Source organism: Pleuronectes platessa, chromosome 3, assembly GCF_947347685.1.
Source record: "Pleuronectes platessa chromosome 3, fPlePla1.1, whole genome shotgun sequence".
Classification (NCBI taxonomy): Eukaryota; Metazoa; Chordata; class Actinopteri; order Pleuronectiformes; family Pleuronectidae; genus Pleuronectes; species Pleuronectes platessa.
The window spans coordinates 6411829-6432191 of record NC_070628.1 but is presented as its reverse complement, the minus strand read 5'-3'; the positions used below and the strand labels follow the sequence as shown (position 1 = coordinate 6432191).

At 44.3% G+C, this 20363-nt stretch overlaps 1 protein-coding gene across 1 annotated transcript; it reads right to left on the bottom strand.

Annotated features, from left to right (window-relative positions):
• Positions 1-16951: 16951 nt before the first annotated feature.
• On the bottom strand, positions 16952-19930 carry LOC128429602 (prolactin-releasing peptide receptor-like). Its single transcript, XM_053415522.1, has 2 exons — positions 19035-19930; positions 16952-17948 (listed from the first exon to the last, which is right to left on the bottom strand). Exons 1-2 carry the CDS (start codon positions 19928-19930, stop codon positions 16952-16954), a joined length of 1893 nt encoding a protein of 630 aa, XP_053271497.1.
• Positions 19931-20363: the final 433 nt, after the last annotated feature.

The window sequence follows — 20363 nt, the reverse complement described above, 5'->3', positions numbered from 1 at the left end:
GAGAGGTTTGTTTAATTCAGACGGACACGGAGAGAAAAGTCATTTCAGCAGGAGCCTGAAACACAGTGGACTCTGCAGACTTCATTATCTTCAGCGCTGCTCGGCCTCTAGGACGTCTTGAATCACAAACATCGATTCAATCCAGCTTTTTCATGACAGTAGCAATAAAAATTATATCACAAAATTGTCAACGCGAGGAGTTGAAGTCAGTTTTGTACGAATCTCACTATGACTGAGATTGTTATCACACCTAGACATCTAAAGGTTTGTGTCTTTGTGAAACTGCTTTCAGGTCCAAATGATATTGATTCAGTTTATAACCATCACGTTATTGGCAATTTACAATGACTCAAATTGTTTTTCATACATTTGTATGTTAATCATATTTAAAAACGATTTTGAATAAATCATGGTTAAACTCTCACTGAACTCTGAATCCACATTTAACCTGAGTATTTTCCGAACATGAATTCCATTTCTAAACGAAGTCTGAAGATGACAAAGCTACAGGCGGCATCTGCAAAAAAAAAGCTTGAGAGGATTAGGATTTGGAATAAAAACCAATTCAGCCCAAACAAATCTCTCTAAAACATTCTGTTCAAACCGGTGATTGTCAATATTAGTTCATTTTACCATGAGATCTGTTCTGCTTGTTGCTAAATGTTTTTTGCTGAGCTTCTTTCTCACACTATTTATTGTTTACTGCCTCATTTCAAAGGCTGCTAAATATTCTAATACAGGATTACAAGAAATCGTGATTTGTGCTGTATCGAAAATATGAAATGATGAAATGCAGACGCTCACTGAGGTGTGAAATTACCTCAATGTAATTAACTAAAAATGCAAAGAAGGCTCGATTATTATCACCTTATAAGCTGTAATTTCATTCTTCATGTGAGTCTTTCAAGAGGTTTCTAAAGTTTAAATATGGCCTGGAAAACTTGTTGCTGGCGTTTCTCTGGTACATCACCCTTCGATCGACTATCCGCTGACACCTTCGTTAAGTTTAAAGTGAAGTTTTCTATCATCAAATATCGACTTTATAACTTTGTCAAAACATCGTCAAAAAAGAAAATCTGAATTTCAGTATTTTCTCTGTTCAGTGATATTTCATTCGTGGTATTTATAAGGAAATAATTATTCCTACTGTTTTTAAATGTTATGTTCCTTCATTGTGTCAATAGAGAAGATGTGTTTAAATTACTGTCATGGTTAAAGAATTTAAAATCCACACTAACATTTGGAGAAACGTGTCGATTCTCAGAGTGAAATGAGGCGACTGATACTTCTCTCATGTTGCCACGTTAATTATGAGACTGGAGATGATTTGTTTACCTGAGCATGAAGCATTGATAAGGACCCCCCCCCCCCTCCCAACCTCACTAATTACCATTTAAACACTTTGCTTTTATCTGTGCACAAATATCCGTCTATCATCCATAATGCTCGTCCATTTCCAGGGTCATGCCGGCTGGAGCCAATCCCAAACTTAGAGTTTGAATGTGCTCCCTTTGTCTATGTGGTAATTTTTCAAGGTGTCCATAACGTAGAGGAAAATAAAGTCATCTACAAAATAAACCTGAACCGGTCAAACTAACAGCAGTGAGACGCCTCTCTGAATTTAAATGAGCCCACGTTATTGCCTGTGAATTCCACTTCTTGTTTGTTGCTTGCTGTTTGTTGAAGTGTGTTTATGTCTTCCTTCAAAACGTAACTTTTTCTTCAAAGCCACAAATCTCACTTTCCTCGTCAGTGGGCGGAGGAGCAGCGGGGGGGATTGTCTTTTCTCCGATAAGAAAAAAAAAAGTGTTTGTGACTCAAGGCCCGTTGGTCGCTTCAATACTTTTCTTAGAGAGAGCCCGGACAGCGGGAGGTCACTACATCACTTAGTCGCATCATCCCTGCTCCTTTCTTTTTGTTTTCTCCTTCAAGAGTGTGAAAAAGAAGTTTGGGCTTCCGGAAAAAAACAAACTTAAAAGAGCTTGTACCGGGAAAAATAAAGCACAAACACCCCAAACCCCCCCCCCCCCCCCCCCTACATCCTGTTTATCGGCGCGTATTCAGCTTTTTTTTTTTATTGTTGAGGATCTTTTCATGTCGTCAAATATGCTTCACTCCAAGGACGTGATGACAGACACCATTCGTACGCACGAGTAGAAGGAGCAGAGAAGACACAAAGAATAATTAAGAGCATTTCATTATCGGCATGTCTTTTATTCAAGATTATTGTAAGAGATAATAAAAGCAAGGTCACGAGAATGGACACTGAAAAGAGCGAGGGCTGCAAATAGCAGGACGAAGGACGTAAGAGCTCTGAGCTCACGCAGGGATGACAGAGTCTGAATCTGCCACAGACGGGGGCGTTCTTCTCTGAGCACTCAGCGGCTAAAGCCACGTCCACATACCGTGCTGATGATCCAGCCAAACACACAACCTGGCTACCTGCGACAACACGCATCTGTTTGTACAAGCTGGACGGAGCTGGGAGCTGTCCCCTGCAGACGTGTGCACCGCCAGTGTGGATGTGAAAGAAGAAGAAGAAGAAGAAGAAGAAGAAGAAGAAGAAGAAGAAGAAGAAGAAGAAGAAGAAGAAGAAGAAGAAGAAGAAGAAGAAGAAGAAGAAGAAGACAGACATTACAGTTCTAACAAACAGCACTATGCAGCCAACAAAACCCACAGTGCACAGCAGGAGGGCTGCAACACAGAGCTGCACAGTTAAACCAGTCCAAATGTTCACAGCTACACAACCTGCACCACACTTCACTGTACATATCTTTCATTAGAGGTCAACTTGTGGTTTGCAGCATCTGCTTCTGTGCTACGTCTTCTGTGAGATGCCTTCGTCAGGATGATGCAGCAAAATATTATATATTGGATATATATGGATATTTCTTTCTTTTTTTGTCATGCATTTACATTTTTTTTAAAGGGAATATTACATTTTTGAAAAGTCAGGCATATGTAGGGGAGCCATATTTATCAGTGTTTGCATTTGGTGCAGCTTCATTGTGTTTAATGCCCCGTCCACACTAATGCAGATGTTTTGAGAAATTAACTTGTGTTGGACACAGGAAAAGTTTCAAGTCGTTGGAACTGACATTTTTCAGTTTTCAAAAAGGCAGCTTTCGTGTGTAAAATGGAGCGTTTGGGAAACGATGACATCACTGCGTACTTGCACGTTGTTGCTTTGTGTAATGAGCCGGGAGCAAAAACAACAACAATGGCATCTATATATTCGTTTCTCTACGTTTAGGTTGGTACTGCTCGGTCTATTTCACACATTAATACTTGGACCTCTCTGGTATTTGATGGATTGTGATGTAAACCTTGTCACCTAACCTTTATCGAGCTCAAAAACAAATCCACAGTCTTGTCTCTGAGCCCTAAGGCCACTGTTGGGTGAATAATGCCACAAAGTAACAGTAAAGTAAAGTCTTTTGTGCTCCTACTTTCAAACTGGACTTCCTTGTTTGTATTTTATTATTTCATTCTCATCCTTTGTAAGACAGGCACACCTGTACAGACTTGTGAGGTTGCTATTTCTGGTTTCCTCGGGGAGAAGCGGTGGAAGACTGCAGGGCAGAGACAGAGCCAGGCAGCTGTCACGGGTTTTAAGAATAGCAGCGTGTTGTTGGGATGAGTAACTCTCTGCTCAGGTCACTGCTGTGGCCGAATCAAAGGGCCGGCGACTCTGAACTCTTTTTCAGCATCTCCACATCATTCTTCCAAGCTGAGCTGAGGAATTCAGACTCATTCACCTGGCATACAGCATCAGGGGAAGTCTTGTCAGAATGATCTCCTTCTGCCAGACACTGACAATGATGGCAGCCAGTGAAGGATGTCATTAGACTGTGGGCTCAAGCTGTTGGCATTTTTCACCCCTTATCATTCACGGTAGGAAGAGAAGACAGGAGGCGGAGGAATGTCTATTGTAGATGAGAGAGGTGAATACTCATCAGAGGAAGGACACTCACTCTTTCCACAACAACGTGGCTCTCCTACAAAGTGGAGCAGAGATTTAACCAAACACACATTTCAAACGTTGATTTCCAGGCACTTCGGCGAACACGGGAAACTGTTTTTATAATTTTTATAAATAAAAGAGCAACAAGTGCCACAGATCTGAACCCCGCCTCAGCTTCACGAATTGTGACAACCAGGGATCAAATCTCTGGTTCCTTTAATATCCAATTATCCATCGTGTAACGTGTGCTGCTCACGCAATGAGCAAGAGGCAGGTCAACACATTCACACTTCATGTCAATGCCTCAGGTGACGTCTGGAGATATGTTATATAAACACAAAAGAAATTGATCATCTCACTTCATTATGTAGAGAGAGAGTGAGAAAGAGAGAGAGAGTGAGAGAGAAAGAAAAAGTGAGAGACAGAGAGATATGGAGACGGAGAGATTGATTGTGATGAGAGATTGAATGTGGGAGATAAGATCATTTTTATCTCCCACATTATGCGAGTTAATGAACACAGTGTGTGTACATGTGTGTGCTCGAGTGTGTGTGTGTGTGGGTGTGTCTGTGTGCGTGCATGTGTTCTGTCTTTGTTCTGAAGAAGAACTGATGATGTAATCTCCACGGCAGCGCATCGCTGACTCACAACAAACTGTCCTGAGATCTGCAGTCTGACGTGTGTGATACTTAGGAGAGCAGAGGTTTGTGGGGGATCGGTTACAAATCTCTTAATTGTCTTTCAGCTCTGAAACCTTGTTCCCTCAACATTCTCCAAACTGAACATCGTTCGGCAGCAGAAAAATTTAATTGTGATATTCCTTCATTAAAATATATAAAAAGAACAAGTTATTTATTTTGTTAAAAGTGTTTAAATGTTTCCAACAATATTCAAAAGGTGATTTAATATTTGTGAAAACATCACTCCCATGATCCCGCGCTGCATCTCGATGCCATCAAACTAGGTCTTTTGTTATTGTTTGTATTGAGGCCCCTACTGGCCAAAGTTACACATTGTGCGTTTAAGACCTTACTCTAGAATCATCGGGTACAATTTACAGGAAATGAATGAAAAATCTAAACCACTGTTATGACCTCTAATCACATTTTGAGTGATTTAACAATAAAGTCAATTACATAAAGGGGAAAACACTGAAGAACAGTAAACAGCTATTTCTGGAAGCTCCTCAGTTTCCATTACTGTATAACAGGGATCGGCTGCACCTCCATCACCGTGACCACTGCACCAGGTCGTCTCAGTCGCTCGGCGCCAGGACCGAGAAGTTTGCGGTTTCACCTTTACTGGATTTGGTTGTTATTTATTGGAAATCAGTGGTGGAGGTGAAACACAGAGTGTCGGTCGTCTGGGGAGCGCTGCCCTTCACTTCAGGGCACAGTGAGTCCATCAAGTAGAAAGGGCCAGGAAAAAAATTGTTGATTTTTATCCCTCTCGGTATCCGGTGGGTTGTCAGACACACACACACACACACACACACACACACACACACACACACACACACACACACACTCACACACACAGAAAAATGCAGTTTCCATCTTTCTTGTTGCAGTTGGGGAAATAAGAAAGGCTTATCTGCTACTCTCAGGAAGACACTCTCAGTGCCCTGCCACAAATACATTTTCAGGATCATTTCTGACTAAGTGTGTGTGTCTGTGTGTGTGTGTGTGTGTGTGTGTGTGTGTGTGTGTGTGTGTGTGTGTGTGTGTGTTGTGTCTATCTGTCTGATTGTGCTGATGCATGCCTTGGCAGGCTTTGCTTTGCTGACCACGTCCTGGAGTTAGCCCACTCAGGGTATCGTGTAGGAGAGAGAGCAACGAAAAGAAAAGCTTGAGGGGTTTAATGTTATAGTTTGATGCACAGCTCCGGTCTGAATGGAGGGAATAAAGACCTGACAGTGTGCGGACGAGAAGTGAAGAGAGAGAGAGAGAATAGAAATAGAAGAGTTATGTGATGATGCGGATTTGTGTAACACCTGCAGTGATTTGTGTACCACCTGCGGTAAAGTGTGTGTGGTCTTAAGTCTGTGTGGGTATGGGGACGTTAATAATTGAATTAAAAAAGGTGAAGACATGTTTTGATGGACAAACAACTGTGTGTGTGAGAGTGTGTGTGCGTGTGTGCATGTGTGCGTGTGTGTGTGTGTGTGTGTGTGTTTGCAGCAGTTAATACATCTCTGAGGGCCAAATCACATTATTGAATTAAATGAGATTCAGTCATATTTTATTTGTACAGCGTACACACAGACACAAACGTACACGTACACGTACACATACACATACACATACACACACACACACACACACACACGACTTTGACTCGAGATACTTTACCTTACAAACCGCTGCAAGTAGAGGTTTCAGAGCCTCATAGTGTAATAGGTTTTCCCTGCAGTCTAATGAAATGTGTTTGCACTAACAGGATCTTTCCTCAGTAATCTGACTCAGGTAAGCAGAGAGTCCTGAGCACAGTGATGCTGCAGATAGTAAAAGGTACAAAACCAGGTGACCCAGCATCACCAGGATCAGCAGTGGGAAGATGTGAAAAGCAACACCGCTCCTCAAACTCTCCGTATCCTCTCATCAATTGCTGTTACCTCTTTGAAAAGGTTTGTCGCTGAAGCGCCAAGCAAAATTGAGACACAGCTGCCGACTCCATATGAAGATTGACGACAGCACTATGATCCGTGCAGGGTGACACAACACGCTTTCAAAACTGCAATCTCCCATTGTGTTTTTGACATTTAAAAGAATGGAAGCAGGTTGCGGCGGCTTGCCAGCTCACCTGGTAGCGTGGGCGTCCTGAGCCTTCCTGCAGGGGCCACAGGTCCTTCTGCCCATTTCACAACCACTGTCCAATCAATACAGGTAAAGTTAACTTGATGTGCACAACAATCACGTTTCCTCTAAAACATATTTGTTCAAAGAATTTCTTTGGCAATTTATATTGTATAAGAAACAGGATGCAGTTTTTCTGTGTTGAATTGTGGTTAATGACACTCTGTCATCTCCTCAGATTCTATATAGTTCATGTGCATGTTGTTTAATTAATAAATAAAGCTCTATAGTTAAATGCTCTGTTAGAGTCCATGTAGAAAAATGCTCTGAAGCATCAGCCAGCGAAGTTCACAGCAGCCAGCGCAGCTCACTCTCCTCACGTTGAGCAAAGACAAAAGCTGGAGAGTCTTCCCTCTCAGCCCCGAGGCCACATGATCCATTTAATGTTTAGATGGGACAATAAAGTTAATTAAGCTGGTACACACGTCCAGGACATCTGGTAGTGGATCCCTAATGGTTTTTCCCTTCAGCCCGTTTCCTCAGGGATTCGAAGTAAAGCAGCTGAAGGAGACTCACACAGAGGGTCGGGCTGCAGAAGTGACAGATGAGGTTTGTTATTCGACGTGTTCCTGGATGTCTGATGGCATTTTAACAACGCCAGCAGCAGAGCCCCGAGGAGGGGGAAATGGTAAATGGACTTTATACAGCTGCTTCTCTAGATTTAACGGCCACACAAAGCTTTTACCCCGCAACTCCGATTTCTATCACACATCATTCACACTCTGCTGTCGGGGGGGGGGGGGGGGGGGGGCTCACTGTCTTGCCCAGGGACACACACCGAGTGTCAACCCGCCGTGACGTCACCGACTGGTTTGTGATCTGCCATTTTGAAGCACTGAGTTGGACATTTTGTCCAGCGCCACCTTGTTGTGTTATTTCAAACCAGAAGTTACCATATATGGATGAGTGGGGGTGGAGTCTGACTAAGAGCTCAAGCACATTGCCCTCCCCCCTACACCTGCAACCTAGTACACCCATTGGACAGTACTGGCTGTCAATCACATGCTATCCACCCTCTTCTTCGTATTGTTCACTCTAGATCATTTACAAAATGAGGCTGGAGGCTGGAATGAGACTTCTGTAGAAAGTGACTTACCCGTGGAGTCGCCCCCTGCTGGTCATATGATAGAAAACAGGTTTCAGGCACTTCCTCATTGGCTTCACTTTTTAGGAACCAGAGTCGACGCCCAATTTTATATCCAGTCTACGGTACAGATCAAAATGAACAACTGTTGGATGGATTGCCGACATCTGTCAAGCAGTTTGTCAAGGATGAATTAAAATGGCCTGATTTCAAGACTTTTCTCGAGACCCACCCTGAGATTATGTAGTAAATTCTAATGGACCTTTCTAACATGGTTATATACAATGATGGCATGCTACCATCTTAGGCTACTTGATTCTGAAGTTCTCTGGCTTTGTAAGTGCTATGTCATATGTTTGGGTTATTTCTCCCCCTCCTTGGAATGATCTTTGGCCTATGGGATAGTATCTGGCCTGCTAAGTGAGGGCGAAGATCTAGCTGGTGACTTCAACTTAAGTTACTAAAAAACATGTCCACATTTAGGCATAGACCCTATGTGCTACGTCATTTTATCTATAGTTCTGTTGGCAACTCCTCCTCTTTAAAAGGTCTTGCCTTGCAGAGGCAAAGCAGATTTTCACTATTCGGCCTGTGTGATTTCTCCGGGCATACCATGGAGCTCGTCTGACCTTTAAAACTTCTGTGTAATAAATTCTGTCATGCTGCAAGTTCTGGGTCCGCGTCTCCGTCACCGACTTCGACAAGACACTTCTGCTTGAAAGATACGACAGTTGCCATTAGAGTTAAAGTTAAAACTATTCTCTGACTTGCCATAACATTTTCCCAGTGGTTTATTATACCTCCTGTGGCCTCATCTCTAACTTAATTTCCATCTCAATCTGTCAAGTGCATTCAGTTTACGATCATCACAGCTCTTTAGCTCCGAAGCCTTTTCAATTTGGCGAATTATGAGTGTGCACAGAGGGACACGTCAACGAGGGCGTTTTTAACTCGGGTTTTACCGCACTGCAGCCGGCACCACATCTGGAGTGCACACAAAAACGAACCGTGTAATTGATGGACTTGTCAAATCAAACAACAATAACAACACCCGAGAGTTTGTTGTTTGACAGAGAAAATGAAGAAGTAAAATTGAAGGAGCAGCAGGAAAATGATGATAACTGATGGTGGATAAGTCACAAACAAAATGAACATCAACATGATGACAAATTGGAAAAAACCAAGCTGCCAAATGACTGAAGCCACAATCCCAGGCGGCAACACAAACAGGCGCTTTGAGAGGCTGGCTGCACTTCTGACATTTAGCCACAGCTGACAGAATGCTTTTCAGATTCTATTTTTTTACACTCAACAGTGATTACAGTCCTATAATTAAAACCCATTTTCAGTAATGTTAAAAATGATGATGAGGATATGGTTAAACACATTTCTGCCTCACACACAAACACACATACTCAGACAAACAGGGATTTGGCCATGATAGAACCACTACAAGATTTAAACTTGAGAAAAGATTTATACTTGTATTGGTATCTTAAAGTCAGCAGTATAATGGCATCTGTTTATTTGTCTTGTGGTCTTGTGAAAGCAAAAAACGCCTTCGGGGAATTTCTTAAAATTTAGTACCGATGTCCACTTAGACTCACACGTAACCTGATTAGCATTTGGTGGTCAAAGGTCAAATTCTGACCTTAAAATCATGTTTTGTGGTACAATCGTTCACTTGGACTCAAATATGAACTGGTTACATTCTGGTGGTGGAGGTTCAAAGTTCCAATCTGACCTCAAATTCTTGTGAACCTTATATTTATTATATAATTTCAGGCAGTCACATCTAGATCTCTTTTCCAACAGGGGCCTGAGAGCAACACCTGATATGTAAATGATCCTGATCCTGTACACACATAGGGAATTTCATTTCATCAGACACAAACATTCACTTGGACTCAAGGATTTGCTTTGTGAGCATGTTATCTTAAGAACGCCTTGAGAGAATCCTTTCAAACTCTCAACTTAGACTAATAAATCAGCTGATTAGATCTTTGTGGTCAAATGTCCAGGTCACGTTGGCCACTTGGACATGATATCTCGAGTCTTCCACTTTTGACCATTTGTCACTTGGACTCAGAGATTAGTTGATTCAGAGCTCAAAGGTCAGGGTGACCAGTAATACATCTGGGGGAACAAGTTATGCAGACTGGAACAGCACTGGATGATTGGAGGGATACATCTCTGGAGGATGTTTCTAGTTTCTTAGTGTTGGCTGAGATCTGCTTGTTTGTTTTCAGATTTCGTAAGAGAGGACAAACAGAAGAGCATTCTTTTCTTCATACTTTCTCAGAAACAGTGTCCATAAGCTCTCTTCAGCCTCTTCCTCCTTTGTAGTCCCTGATCCTGCAGGTGCATCTTCCTCTTAGTGTCTCAGGATGTTCTTTTTCATATCTGGTGCCCCTGCTGCTGTTGTTTCAGTATTTGCTTTATCTGCTGGAATAAAATCAATATCACAGCAGTATTTCCTTTGATGTGAGAGAGAGCTTGAAGAGGTTATTTAATTACACATACACAACACAAACCAACAGACCCCAAGAAAATGATTGATTGATTGGTGCGTACTGTATCTAGTGGTCCTGAACAACTTCACAACCGTTGCTCTTGTGCCCTGAATAACATTCGTAAAAAAGCAATGAGGGGAACAGTAACTCCTGCTTTTGGATAACTCGTATTCTTATATCTGAATATCTAAAAAAGATTTTCTCATACCTACTCAAATATCAAAGTTTTATCACTTAAACCCAGATTAACTGGGATATATTTCAAATCTAACGAACTGAGTGGTGAGAGGGACCCTGCAGGCAACGTCTCCTCTTTGAATCTCCAACGGATCTTTGTGGAGCTAAATGTAATTTCCCCTCTCTCATTTTTAATAAAGGAACAATATACCCCGAAAACTCTACAAAGAGAGAAAACGGTGGGATTTGGTTGAGCTACAGCAAAATCTGGGCCGTGACTATTTGTAACTGGAAGTCTGCATGGGGGGGGGCCTCACCTGATGTTATCCAGGATAGCAGGAACGTGAGATTAGAATGTATGAGGATATTGTAGAACGGACGACCTATTGCTTGGACACTGCAAGTCGCCGAATCGCTGTTGAATTTGTTACACGGTGAAACATGTGAGAGATTTTATAAACATGCCATAATTTAAACCTCAGATGGCTGCAAGCTGAGAGGCCGGTCCTGTGTGTTGATTTGAATTTTTTTCCTCCTCAGGCCCGGGGGGGGGAAAAGGTTTGACTCACCCACAGCTGCAGGACTGGACCCGGCATCGCACACGTGACACAACGTCCTCCAGCAAAGCTCATTTGGCTGCAGCCATCTTGGAGGCAGTTCAAGGATAATTTGGGGTAGAAGGGTAAAAATAGCTCATTTAAAATGTTTCTTTGACATCCGACATCATGAATAAATAAACCAGAGGAGGTCATTTCCCTGCTCAGGCCCAACAGCCCATTCAATTCAATTAGGCTGCACAAAACTGGACACACTCACAGATGTAGTGATCATCAAAATCCAAGGTCATTAATTATTCCATTAAACTGGAATAAACCACCTGCCTCCTCCATCCAGTGCAGTTTCTGACTTATATGACATCAACGTGACCTTTGACCCTTTTACCACTCAAATCGAATCAGTTCATCTATGGGTCTAAGTGACAGCTGTGCAGAGTTTGAAAGTGTTTTCTTCAGATAATGCATTCATGAGTATTGATTGGTCACTGGGACCTTTCATCTTTCACTGTAGACCAACAAATTCTATCAGTTCACTCTCGAGTTAAAATTCCCTTTGAAGGTTCTTGAGATATCTTGTTCACCAAGGGATGGACGGACAACCTGAAAACACAATGCCTCCGAACACTGGCACGATTCTCTTTTCAGCCTCATCAATAGAAAATGTGTTTCCTGGCCTTTTTTGTTACTCTGCCTTTATCATCCAGTGTGTCCCTGTGGAGAATCTCTCCAGGGTTAAATGGTCCTTGGTCTTATGTCAGAAAAAGGAAATATGAAAATGGTCCTGAAGGATAATGAAGAGAAACACGGTATTGTCACCATGGCCTCTACCAGTAGAGCAGCCATAAGGAACGAAACGGAAAGAATGAGAAAAGATGGGAAGGCGGAAAGTAGAGGAAAGAATGAAGATGAGAGAGGGAGAGCAGGGGGGGGGGGGGGACATATAGAGATGAGTGGATGGGGAGGACGGACGGAAGTGCAGCAAAAAGAAACGACTGATGAAATGAAAGCAATCAGGAGCTGAAGTACCTCATCATGCTTCTCTGAAAATTGTGGAATGAAATAGTGTGTGTGGGTGTCTGTGTGTGTGCGTGTGTTTGTGTGTGTGTGTGTGTGTGTGTGTGTGTGTGTGTGCGTGTGTGTGTGTGTGTGTGTGTGTGTGTCTGTGAACCCATTTCAAGCTGAAATGGTTTATATACAAGCATTTTTCTATTGTACATGTGAAAATAGGACAAATATGAAAACATCGAATTGAGTTTGTCCTCGTCATTGATTCTCCAAGTCTCTGAACTCTCTTCATTTCGTGTTTGGACTTTGTTGTTGTCTCCCTGGTCATGAATCTCATAGGTTGAATTAATATGTGGTGACTGTGAATGGCAGAAAATGTGATTCTCATCATCGTCATGCCCGTCAAACCCTTCAATGCCCTGTGGATGAAGGTCTCCTCATCTGAGAGGAGGCCGCTCTTTGTGAAACCACTTTTAAAGGTCCCATCCTTCCACCAAGTTTTTTAGAAATCTGCACAGTAGTTTTTGTGTAACCCTGCTGACTAACAAAGAAACAAAGAGGCGAAAACAAATTACCTCCTTGGCATAAGTAATACAACTTTTAGAGCTTTGATATGTACTGTATCGGTCACTCTTACACATCATACTTCTGAATGATACAAGAAAGCAAGGACACAGTGAGAGGACAAAACCAGCAGCACCAGTTCTTCTCAAATGTTCCCAAACAATATTTTTTATTAAAGTGTGGGAGTTATGAGTCTTGGAAGCAGAGTGTTGTTGTGAAGCCGCAGAGGCCGGAGGTCACGGTGGCTGGAAGGGTCATGAAGATGCTCTCCATTCCTTTGTCAAATTATTATTATTTTAACAACGACATAAGTTCCCCAAACAAATATGTGATTACAACTTAAACCACACTGTTTCGCTTCACTTGCATGTGCATGATAATTGTTTGTGCAGCTGTACAGTGGTGTGTGCATTGATTATTACATCCACCCTGGAGGTTGTGTGTTCACCCGTCCGTTGGTGTTTGTTTGCTTGTTGTAGAAGAATTCTTCTCCGTAGTTCACGTCTGAAAACGACATGTGTTTATAAAGTTATTAGCTACAGTCTTGAGACTTTGTATGTACATTACAGCCGGGGAGAAGGAGCTAGTTAGCGGTGATTGATTAATGTGGCCATCAAGGATCCTGACAGCGCCTTGTAGTGACAAAGTGAAAGTTATAGATCTCTGCTTAGAAGAAAACCTCAGAAGAAAGTTTGAACTTCACTCAATAACAAAACTGTTCCATGTAAAAAAAATAAAAAACCAATGAGCTAATCTATCCACGTGTTAAAATTAGCATGTGCGTCCCGCGGTGCAATCAGGGATCAGACTCGACGAGTGACTCCCTCCTTCCTCTCCTCTCTGCAGCTCATTTAGTGAAGGAATGAGAGCTACTCAAAGCTCAACTCAGATCCCATTAAGATTTAATCAAGCCTGCAGGAACGAGGGAAGATTGGACAAAGGATATGTGCATGAACCTTTTATCTGTCTATTTCAATCCACCTCTCACCTTCTACGTCCCTGTCAGATAAAGACACACGTTCATTTACAATCAATGCAAATCCTGGAACGTTCAGAACGCATGCTGAGGGTGACCACAGACAAACACCTTTTTTTCTTTCATTTATTTTTTAATGAAACACCAAATGCACACATTTCATTTCACATGCCCTCCATTAACACAGCGCACAACTGAGAAAGAGAGAGCGACAGAGAGAGGTAGATGGAGAGAAGGAGAGATGAAAGAGAGAGTCACAGCGTAATGGAATTGAGATTTTTCCAAGGTACGAAGAAAGCGAATCCAATATCATAAATAGGACAGTTTGAACCCAGTTCAATGGCGTGCTGTGTTACCTCTGCTGTGAGGACATCAGTGTGATTAGCAGCTCATGCTATAGTCACCACCTCTGTGTCTTGGACACAACGGGAAGCAGCCTGAGGGTAGATTGGATTTTGTTGTCTGTGTGTGTGTGTGTGCATTTCAGCTCTTTAGCCTTTTGAGCTTTTTTAACGCCCTGTGTTGGTTCTTAACTCAACGAGGCATGAGCTGGTCGGGTTTCTCTGGTGAAAACAGATTCACTCTTGGTTTCCTCTGTGTCTAGTCAGTGTGATAATCGTGTGAGGAAAATGGAAGTTTTCAGTTCACCAAAAACCCCAAACTTTTATATCGTAAATAAAGAGATCGTTTTTGATTCATTTGAGGTCATTGTCTCTGATGTTTCTGCCGATCCATTTCAATTGAGGTCAACAGGATTTTGTTTGATTTCACCTTCCCTCCATCCATTATCTATGCTGCTTATCCTCGGGGCTGGAGCCAATCCCAGCTGACACCAGTCAAAGCCAGTCTGCAGTTTATCAGAGGCCTGACTCAAGCTGTTGGAGTCGGTTCCTTCCAGGTAAAATGTCTGCGAAATGTCTAAGTGAGCCCGTGTGAGAGCAGAGAAGGAAAATGTCCTGCGAGCCTGTGAGAGTGTTCAGGATGTTTCTAACATGCGATGGATGGAAAAGTGAAAAAACTAAGAAAAATAATTCAAATATCTCAGAATAGAAAACAGAAACCAGACACGTAGAAGATGCAGAGGAAGGTGATGAGGGCCGACGACAGTGTCAATGTGCTATAAACAAAAAGTCCGAATTTATTCATCATGTCCTACCTCCTCCAAACTCTACCCAGACACCACCTCACGGCTAAATGTAGAGTTTCCTGTTGTGAATGCATCTGACCTGGGTCGGCTCCTCCTGCATTCGTCATATGTGAAAGCCAAACTCCAGAAAATGTCCAGACAAGATATTTGGGGATATTTTCTGGAGTTCTTGTCTGTTATGGTGAAGAATAACCACTTCACCACAGAGTCAGCCTTCCTGTAACTTTCTCTACTGAGGAAACTGTGGACAAGGGCCAAGTCTTACCCAAACCACTGATACGCTTGTTAATGGATTAAATAGTTGGAAAAACCGCAGAGAAGCAATATGAGGAGGAAGGTAATAGTGTAGAAAAAAATCTACTATAGACTTTAGATAGTTTCTAGACATTTAACCGCCATCGAACGAGAATACCCAGCAATATTGTAAAGGGCAGAATCCAATGAACAGGTGGATTAACATTTCCATACCGTCAGCTTTAGAGTTGTGCTGAGTGGCAGCAGATGCTAAGCTTCAAGGACACACACAATGTGTTTTGGTGACTAACATTAAATGCAAAGGCGATTTCATTAAAAAGAAATCCCACACGGTGGCTTAGAGTGGCATCTCCTTTCAACTGGAATGAAAAACCACACCTCCTCAGACAGTCGATGATGTCGGCGGATGTCGTTCACTGTTAATTGGCCAGAGCAAATAAAGAAAACCACCCACTCACCACATGAACAAAGAGGGAATGAGATGAAAATGAAATGGTCTGATTATCGGGCGAAATCACTGATGACACAGAGACACTCACGTTGTTTAAATGAGTCACACTCTGCTCAGATATAGATCCATAACTTTAATTTGGGTTATAACTTGAAAAACTTTACAAGCTCCAAAATTCAGAAAACAGATCCCTTTCCTCAAACTGTCCTTTGCTGCAGCTCCTCTTTTCAGCCTCTGTCTGAAACACTTGGTTTTAGTTCCTGTGTCTTTAAGACCCACCCCCTGATAAAACCCAGTCTGCCCTGATTGGTCAGCTAGTCTACTCTGTAATGATTGGTCAGTTGCTTCCAGGACATGTAGGAAATCATGTGCCATGTGACAGGAGCAGCATTTCTTAAGGAGAGTAGAGCTTCCTTTACTTTACTTTACTTTACTCAGGGTGTTTTTACTTTGCAGAACTTTGACATGCAAAAAAAACCCTCAACAGACTTAAGGGAAGAAAAACGGAAAAAGCATCACGTGTTCCCTTTAATTTAAAAATCAATAATGGAATCCTGAGAGTGCTGCGGAGAAAATCCCATCCAAGGGAAGGCTTCCGAAAAAAAAACAGAGACATAATCTTAACGCCTGATTAAAAATCATGAGAAAACCAGGGTTTTTGTTTCTTTCATTTTTTGGTGAACTGATTCTTAACACTTCCTTTGATGGAGGTAATCCTGCTTCTCTTGGAGGCATTCAGAAAATCACACCAACCTGAAAAGTTGCCATATCACAAGGACATTATGTGAAAATGAAAAACCGGTCACTGTGCTCTGAGTTTTTCATTTTCTGCTTCACACACTGTGTTTCTCCTATTTCCCCCCACATATCATCTGTTATGACTGCACACGTGAACAACAGGCACATCGCATTGGCACAAAGAGCTTTACATTTCCTTTCAGGAGCAAACACAACCAATGACAATCACACTTTACATCCCGCCGGGTAATTGTTCTGAAGCAAATGTGACGTAGCAGCTGCATCGCTTGTGATATGACTCAACTTGAACAGTGCCTTGCCGCAATCCACCGTTCTTACTGGTGCGTTGTAGCCCGGGGCTAAATAACAGGGCATCGCTTCCCCTGCAGCGCTCACTCCATCTCAGCTGCCTCTACCTGCCTTCAAAGACCTCATCAGTGCAAACACGGGTGCTGCATCCCTTGTGCTTTAGGCGATATGAAGAGCGACTACGCAGAAAGAGGCAGAGAGTCAGTTCATCCTCAAGTCAAACAATGGCTGACCCACACAACGTCGACGGCAAACTGTGAATCTGTGGAGCTTTGTGTGTTTTTGTTGCCTGTGCGACCAGAAGAGGAGGACAGATTCCTGCCTCCCTCCCTGATGCATCTGATAATCTGCAGCTTTCACAGGCTGGTCATATCGGTTATTTCATCCTCGTTGTCTCCTACCAGGGAGTAGGTCTCTGATGTTTTTCTTTTGTACTGCCCAGTGGAACAGAGAGCGTCTCTTCCCATGGTGATGGTGTCTCTCCTATCGGCCGTGAGACGATGTATTCTGTCTCCGGAATGACTCCTCAGAGGCAGCATGTCTATTTCCAACGACTCGATTTGTAAAGTTAACGATCCGGCGTTCTCATTCACTGAGTGTCTTCTTGTGGGCAGGAACTCTGCCCTTTGTATTGAGTGCTGCAGTGTTTCCAGCTGGCAGGGGAACAAGGAGCTGTCCCACAGACTGGGACTGGACCGACACCAGTCCGAGATGCTGTGGTCGGATCCTGCTCGGCTGTCTGAACTGTCTCTGACCCTCTGCCCCAGCCCCTGGCCTCGAGCCAAGCTCAACAGCCTGGGGATCGTCACCATCGATGCAGACGCTGCAACAGCAGCAGCAGAAATATGGCGGTGCTCAGCGGCAGTCACTTTGGTTTCTTTAATCACTGCGGCAGAGGAGCCCACTGCAGCGGTGCTGGTGAACGAGGAGGAGCCAAAGATAGCGGCGACCTTCTGGTAGTACCGCGTCCGTATGACCCTCGCTGAGCGATACAGATCCCCGATGAAACAGTAACAGATGGGGTTAAGGCTGGAGTTCGTCAGGCCCAGCCACTGGGCGAACGGCCGCGTCTGCAGCAGCCAAGAGGGCGGCCTCTGCTCGCAGTCGATCCAAAGGTCGGCCAAGTACAGCGGCAGCCAGGAGATGGCGAACAGCAGCACCAGGCACACCACCATCTTGGCGATCTTCTGCCGCGTCTTGAGGCGCGAGTTGTGCAGAGCTTGGCTGCGAGGATCCAGATCCCCGAAAGTGGATTTCTTTCCTCCCCAAAGCCGCCTCCCGGTCAGGAAGCCTATGCTGAGGTTAAAGGTCACTGGCAAGCAGTAGAGCATCATGAACAGCAGCACATTGTATCTGTAGGAGAGAAGGTAGGTGTTAACAATCAGATATTGAATTCTAAAAAGTTAAATACCCTTGAACTCTATCCTCTTTCCAGCTAAAATGTCTCTATTATATTATTTTAAAAACACTCATGGCTGAAGACTCCGGGGAGGCAGTGCTAATATTTTTATTACACTAACAACATGCTTTATTTGAAATTATGGATCTCTGTATAGTCATCAGTGACACAATGGGCTCTATGAAAGAATTTGCTCCTGTTTTCATCAACACAAAGCAACAATCACTGAGACCAATCGGAACTGTCGTTGAATTCCTAAGAGCACTGGGCTTCAGGGTTTCTGTAGAAAAACACAATTTCTTACACTTTGCAGTGATTCACAGACAATGAAGCTTTAACAGCTCACAGATAAGTGCAGCCTGTACACAACAGGAGTCTTTCTGAGCTGTTTAACAAGTCGTGATTAAGGAAAACAAGACGGTGAGGTACAAAGTGAAAGGGAATAAAAATGCTCTGTATTAATTTGACAGCCTGAGCTCACTGATTTGAATGGCAAGTGCATTCTTAATAGAACAAAGTGATCCCTCGCCCGCTTCACGTAACCTCACGTCTTGTTTGACACGTTGCTCTTAAACTCAACGCAAAATACCACACATGACATCCAGCTGACGGATGGCCTGGGTGTAAGTTCTCCACCAGGCGTGACAGGTTTGACGTAGATTAGGTTTGTCTCGCACGAGTTTGAGTTATCGTGGTTCTGGTGTCGATCTGAGTGTCTTTATTTTTCTTGAGGAGAGTAAACAGAAAAGGAGAAGACGCTTTGAAAGGATGAAATCACAGCTCGCTCGCTATCCCCCCCCCCCCCCCCCCCTCTCTCTCTCTGCCTCCTCCAATTCAACAAGCTCGATCGTTCACTAAGAGGTAATTATTGTCAATGGAGCGGAACAACACAGAAACAAATGCTCATTTCATACTCGACCGCAGCTCAAGATCACTCAGGCCTGACTCCTGGTGCTCGGTGCATCAGGACCCTCGAGCCTGATGATCAATACTGTTGTCTACATCAGATAATCACTATGATCTGCAGTCGGAGCACCTACCCTTGTTTAAGGCGATGCTGAGGCCACTCCTCCTGACAGACCAAGATGGCGAACGTCCCGAAGCTGATCTCCCGCCGCCGGTTCATCACGGCAATGGGGGCGCACATGATCGAGGACACCACCCACACCACGGCCACGGTAGCCAGGATTCGGCGGCGGGTGAACAAGGAGCGAGCTCGCAGCGGGGACTGGACGCTGTAGTAGCGGTTCACACTGATCACCGTCAGCGTGAGCACGCTGGCTGACACCGAGACGGCTTGCGTGAAGGGCACGGCCCGACAGAGGAGGTCGCCATACACCCAGGCCGTGTAGATCTGGCTCCCGAGCGTGATGGGCATGCACACGCACACCACGGCCAGGTCGCACACCGCCAGGTTGACCAGCAGGCTGCGCGTGGCACTGACGCTGGCGAGCCGTCGGTTGCGCCTGTTGGTGAGGACGCGCAGGGACATTAAATTCCCAATGATTCCCAAAATGAAGGAGAGGCAGTACATGACGGTCAGAGCGATGGTGCTGGGCTCGTGGAGCGTCCAGAGCAACATGCTCTCCAGGTCCGACAGGTCATTAGAGGAAAAGGTGGACGCGGACAAAAGAGAGGAGGACGAGGAGGGTTGGTCGACCGAAGGGGACGTTTGTCGAAAGGACAGGGGGGAGGTGGTGGAGAGGAGAGGGGAGGGGATGAGGACAGAGTATGGAATGAAGGAGGAGGGGAGCAGAGAGGGCAGAGGTTGATGGAGGGGGGCCATTGGGGAGCTGAAGGTTGGGGGCAGCATGAGAGAGCCGTGCAGGTTGGAGGTGTGGTTGATGGTTTGCTGAGAGGCGTCATGCTGCAGCAGGGAGGAGACGCTGGGATGGACTGAGCCCCAATCCGAGCGCTGGTCCTGGGGCAGATCCATGCTGCTGCCGGAGGGGTGAAGATCTCTGGACTACGAGGCTCCGTGTACACGGCTCCCTTGGTCCTCATTAAAATCCATAAATAGACTTGTTGAAGAAAAAGCCAAAAACCAGACGCCAGAAAGGTAAAATCCCTGAACAGATCAGATCCCGGGTTTCAGTCTCGTGCTCTGTGGGTCTTTATGTTCTGTGGGGGTGAGAGATTCTGCAGATGAATCGTGGCCCCGCATCTTTGTCCGCATCTTATGAATCTGCTGAAGTCATGAGGCTGTGGAGTCCTGGTCCCCCCCCCCCCCCCCCGGTGTGGTCCGTGTGCCACGTGTACGTTAAATCCTCCAGGGAGCGGCTGTTTGAACCCGTTAATCCACCGGCAGCAGTTTACAGATTCTCTCACCTTCGAGGAAAGTAAACCTTACGCCCCATCGCCACCACCAC

Bases quoted from the DNA above. Each gene is read 5' to 3' on its own strand.
- LOC128429602 (XM_053415522.1), bottom strand. From the start codon at position 19,930: ATGGATCTGCCCCAGGACCAGCGCTCGGATTGGGGCTCAGTCCATCCC. The intron at 17,949-19,034 runs GTAGGTGCTCCG...TCTCTCCTACAG, and splicing joins CAGCATCGCCTTAAACAAGG to ATACAATGTGCTGCTGTTCA.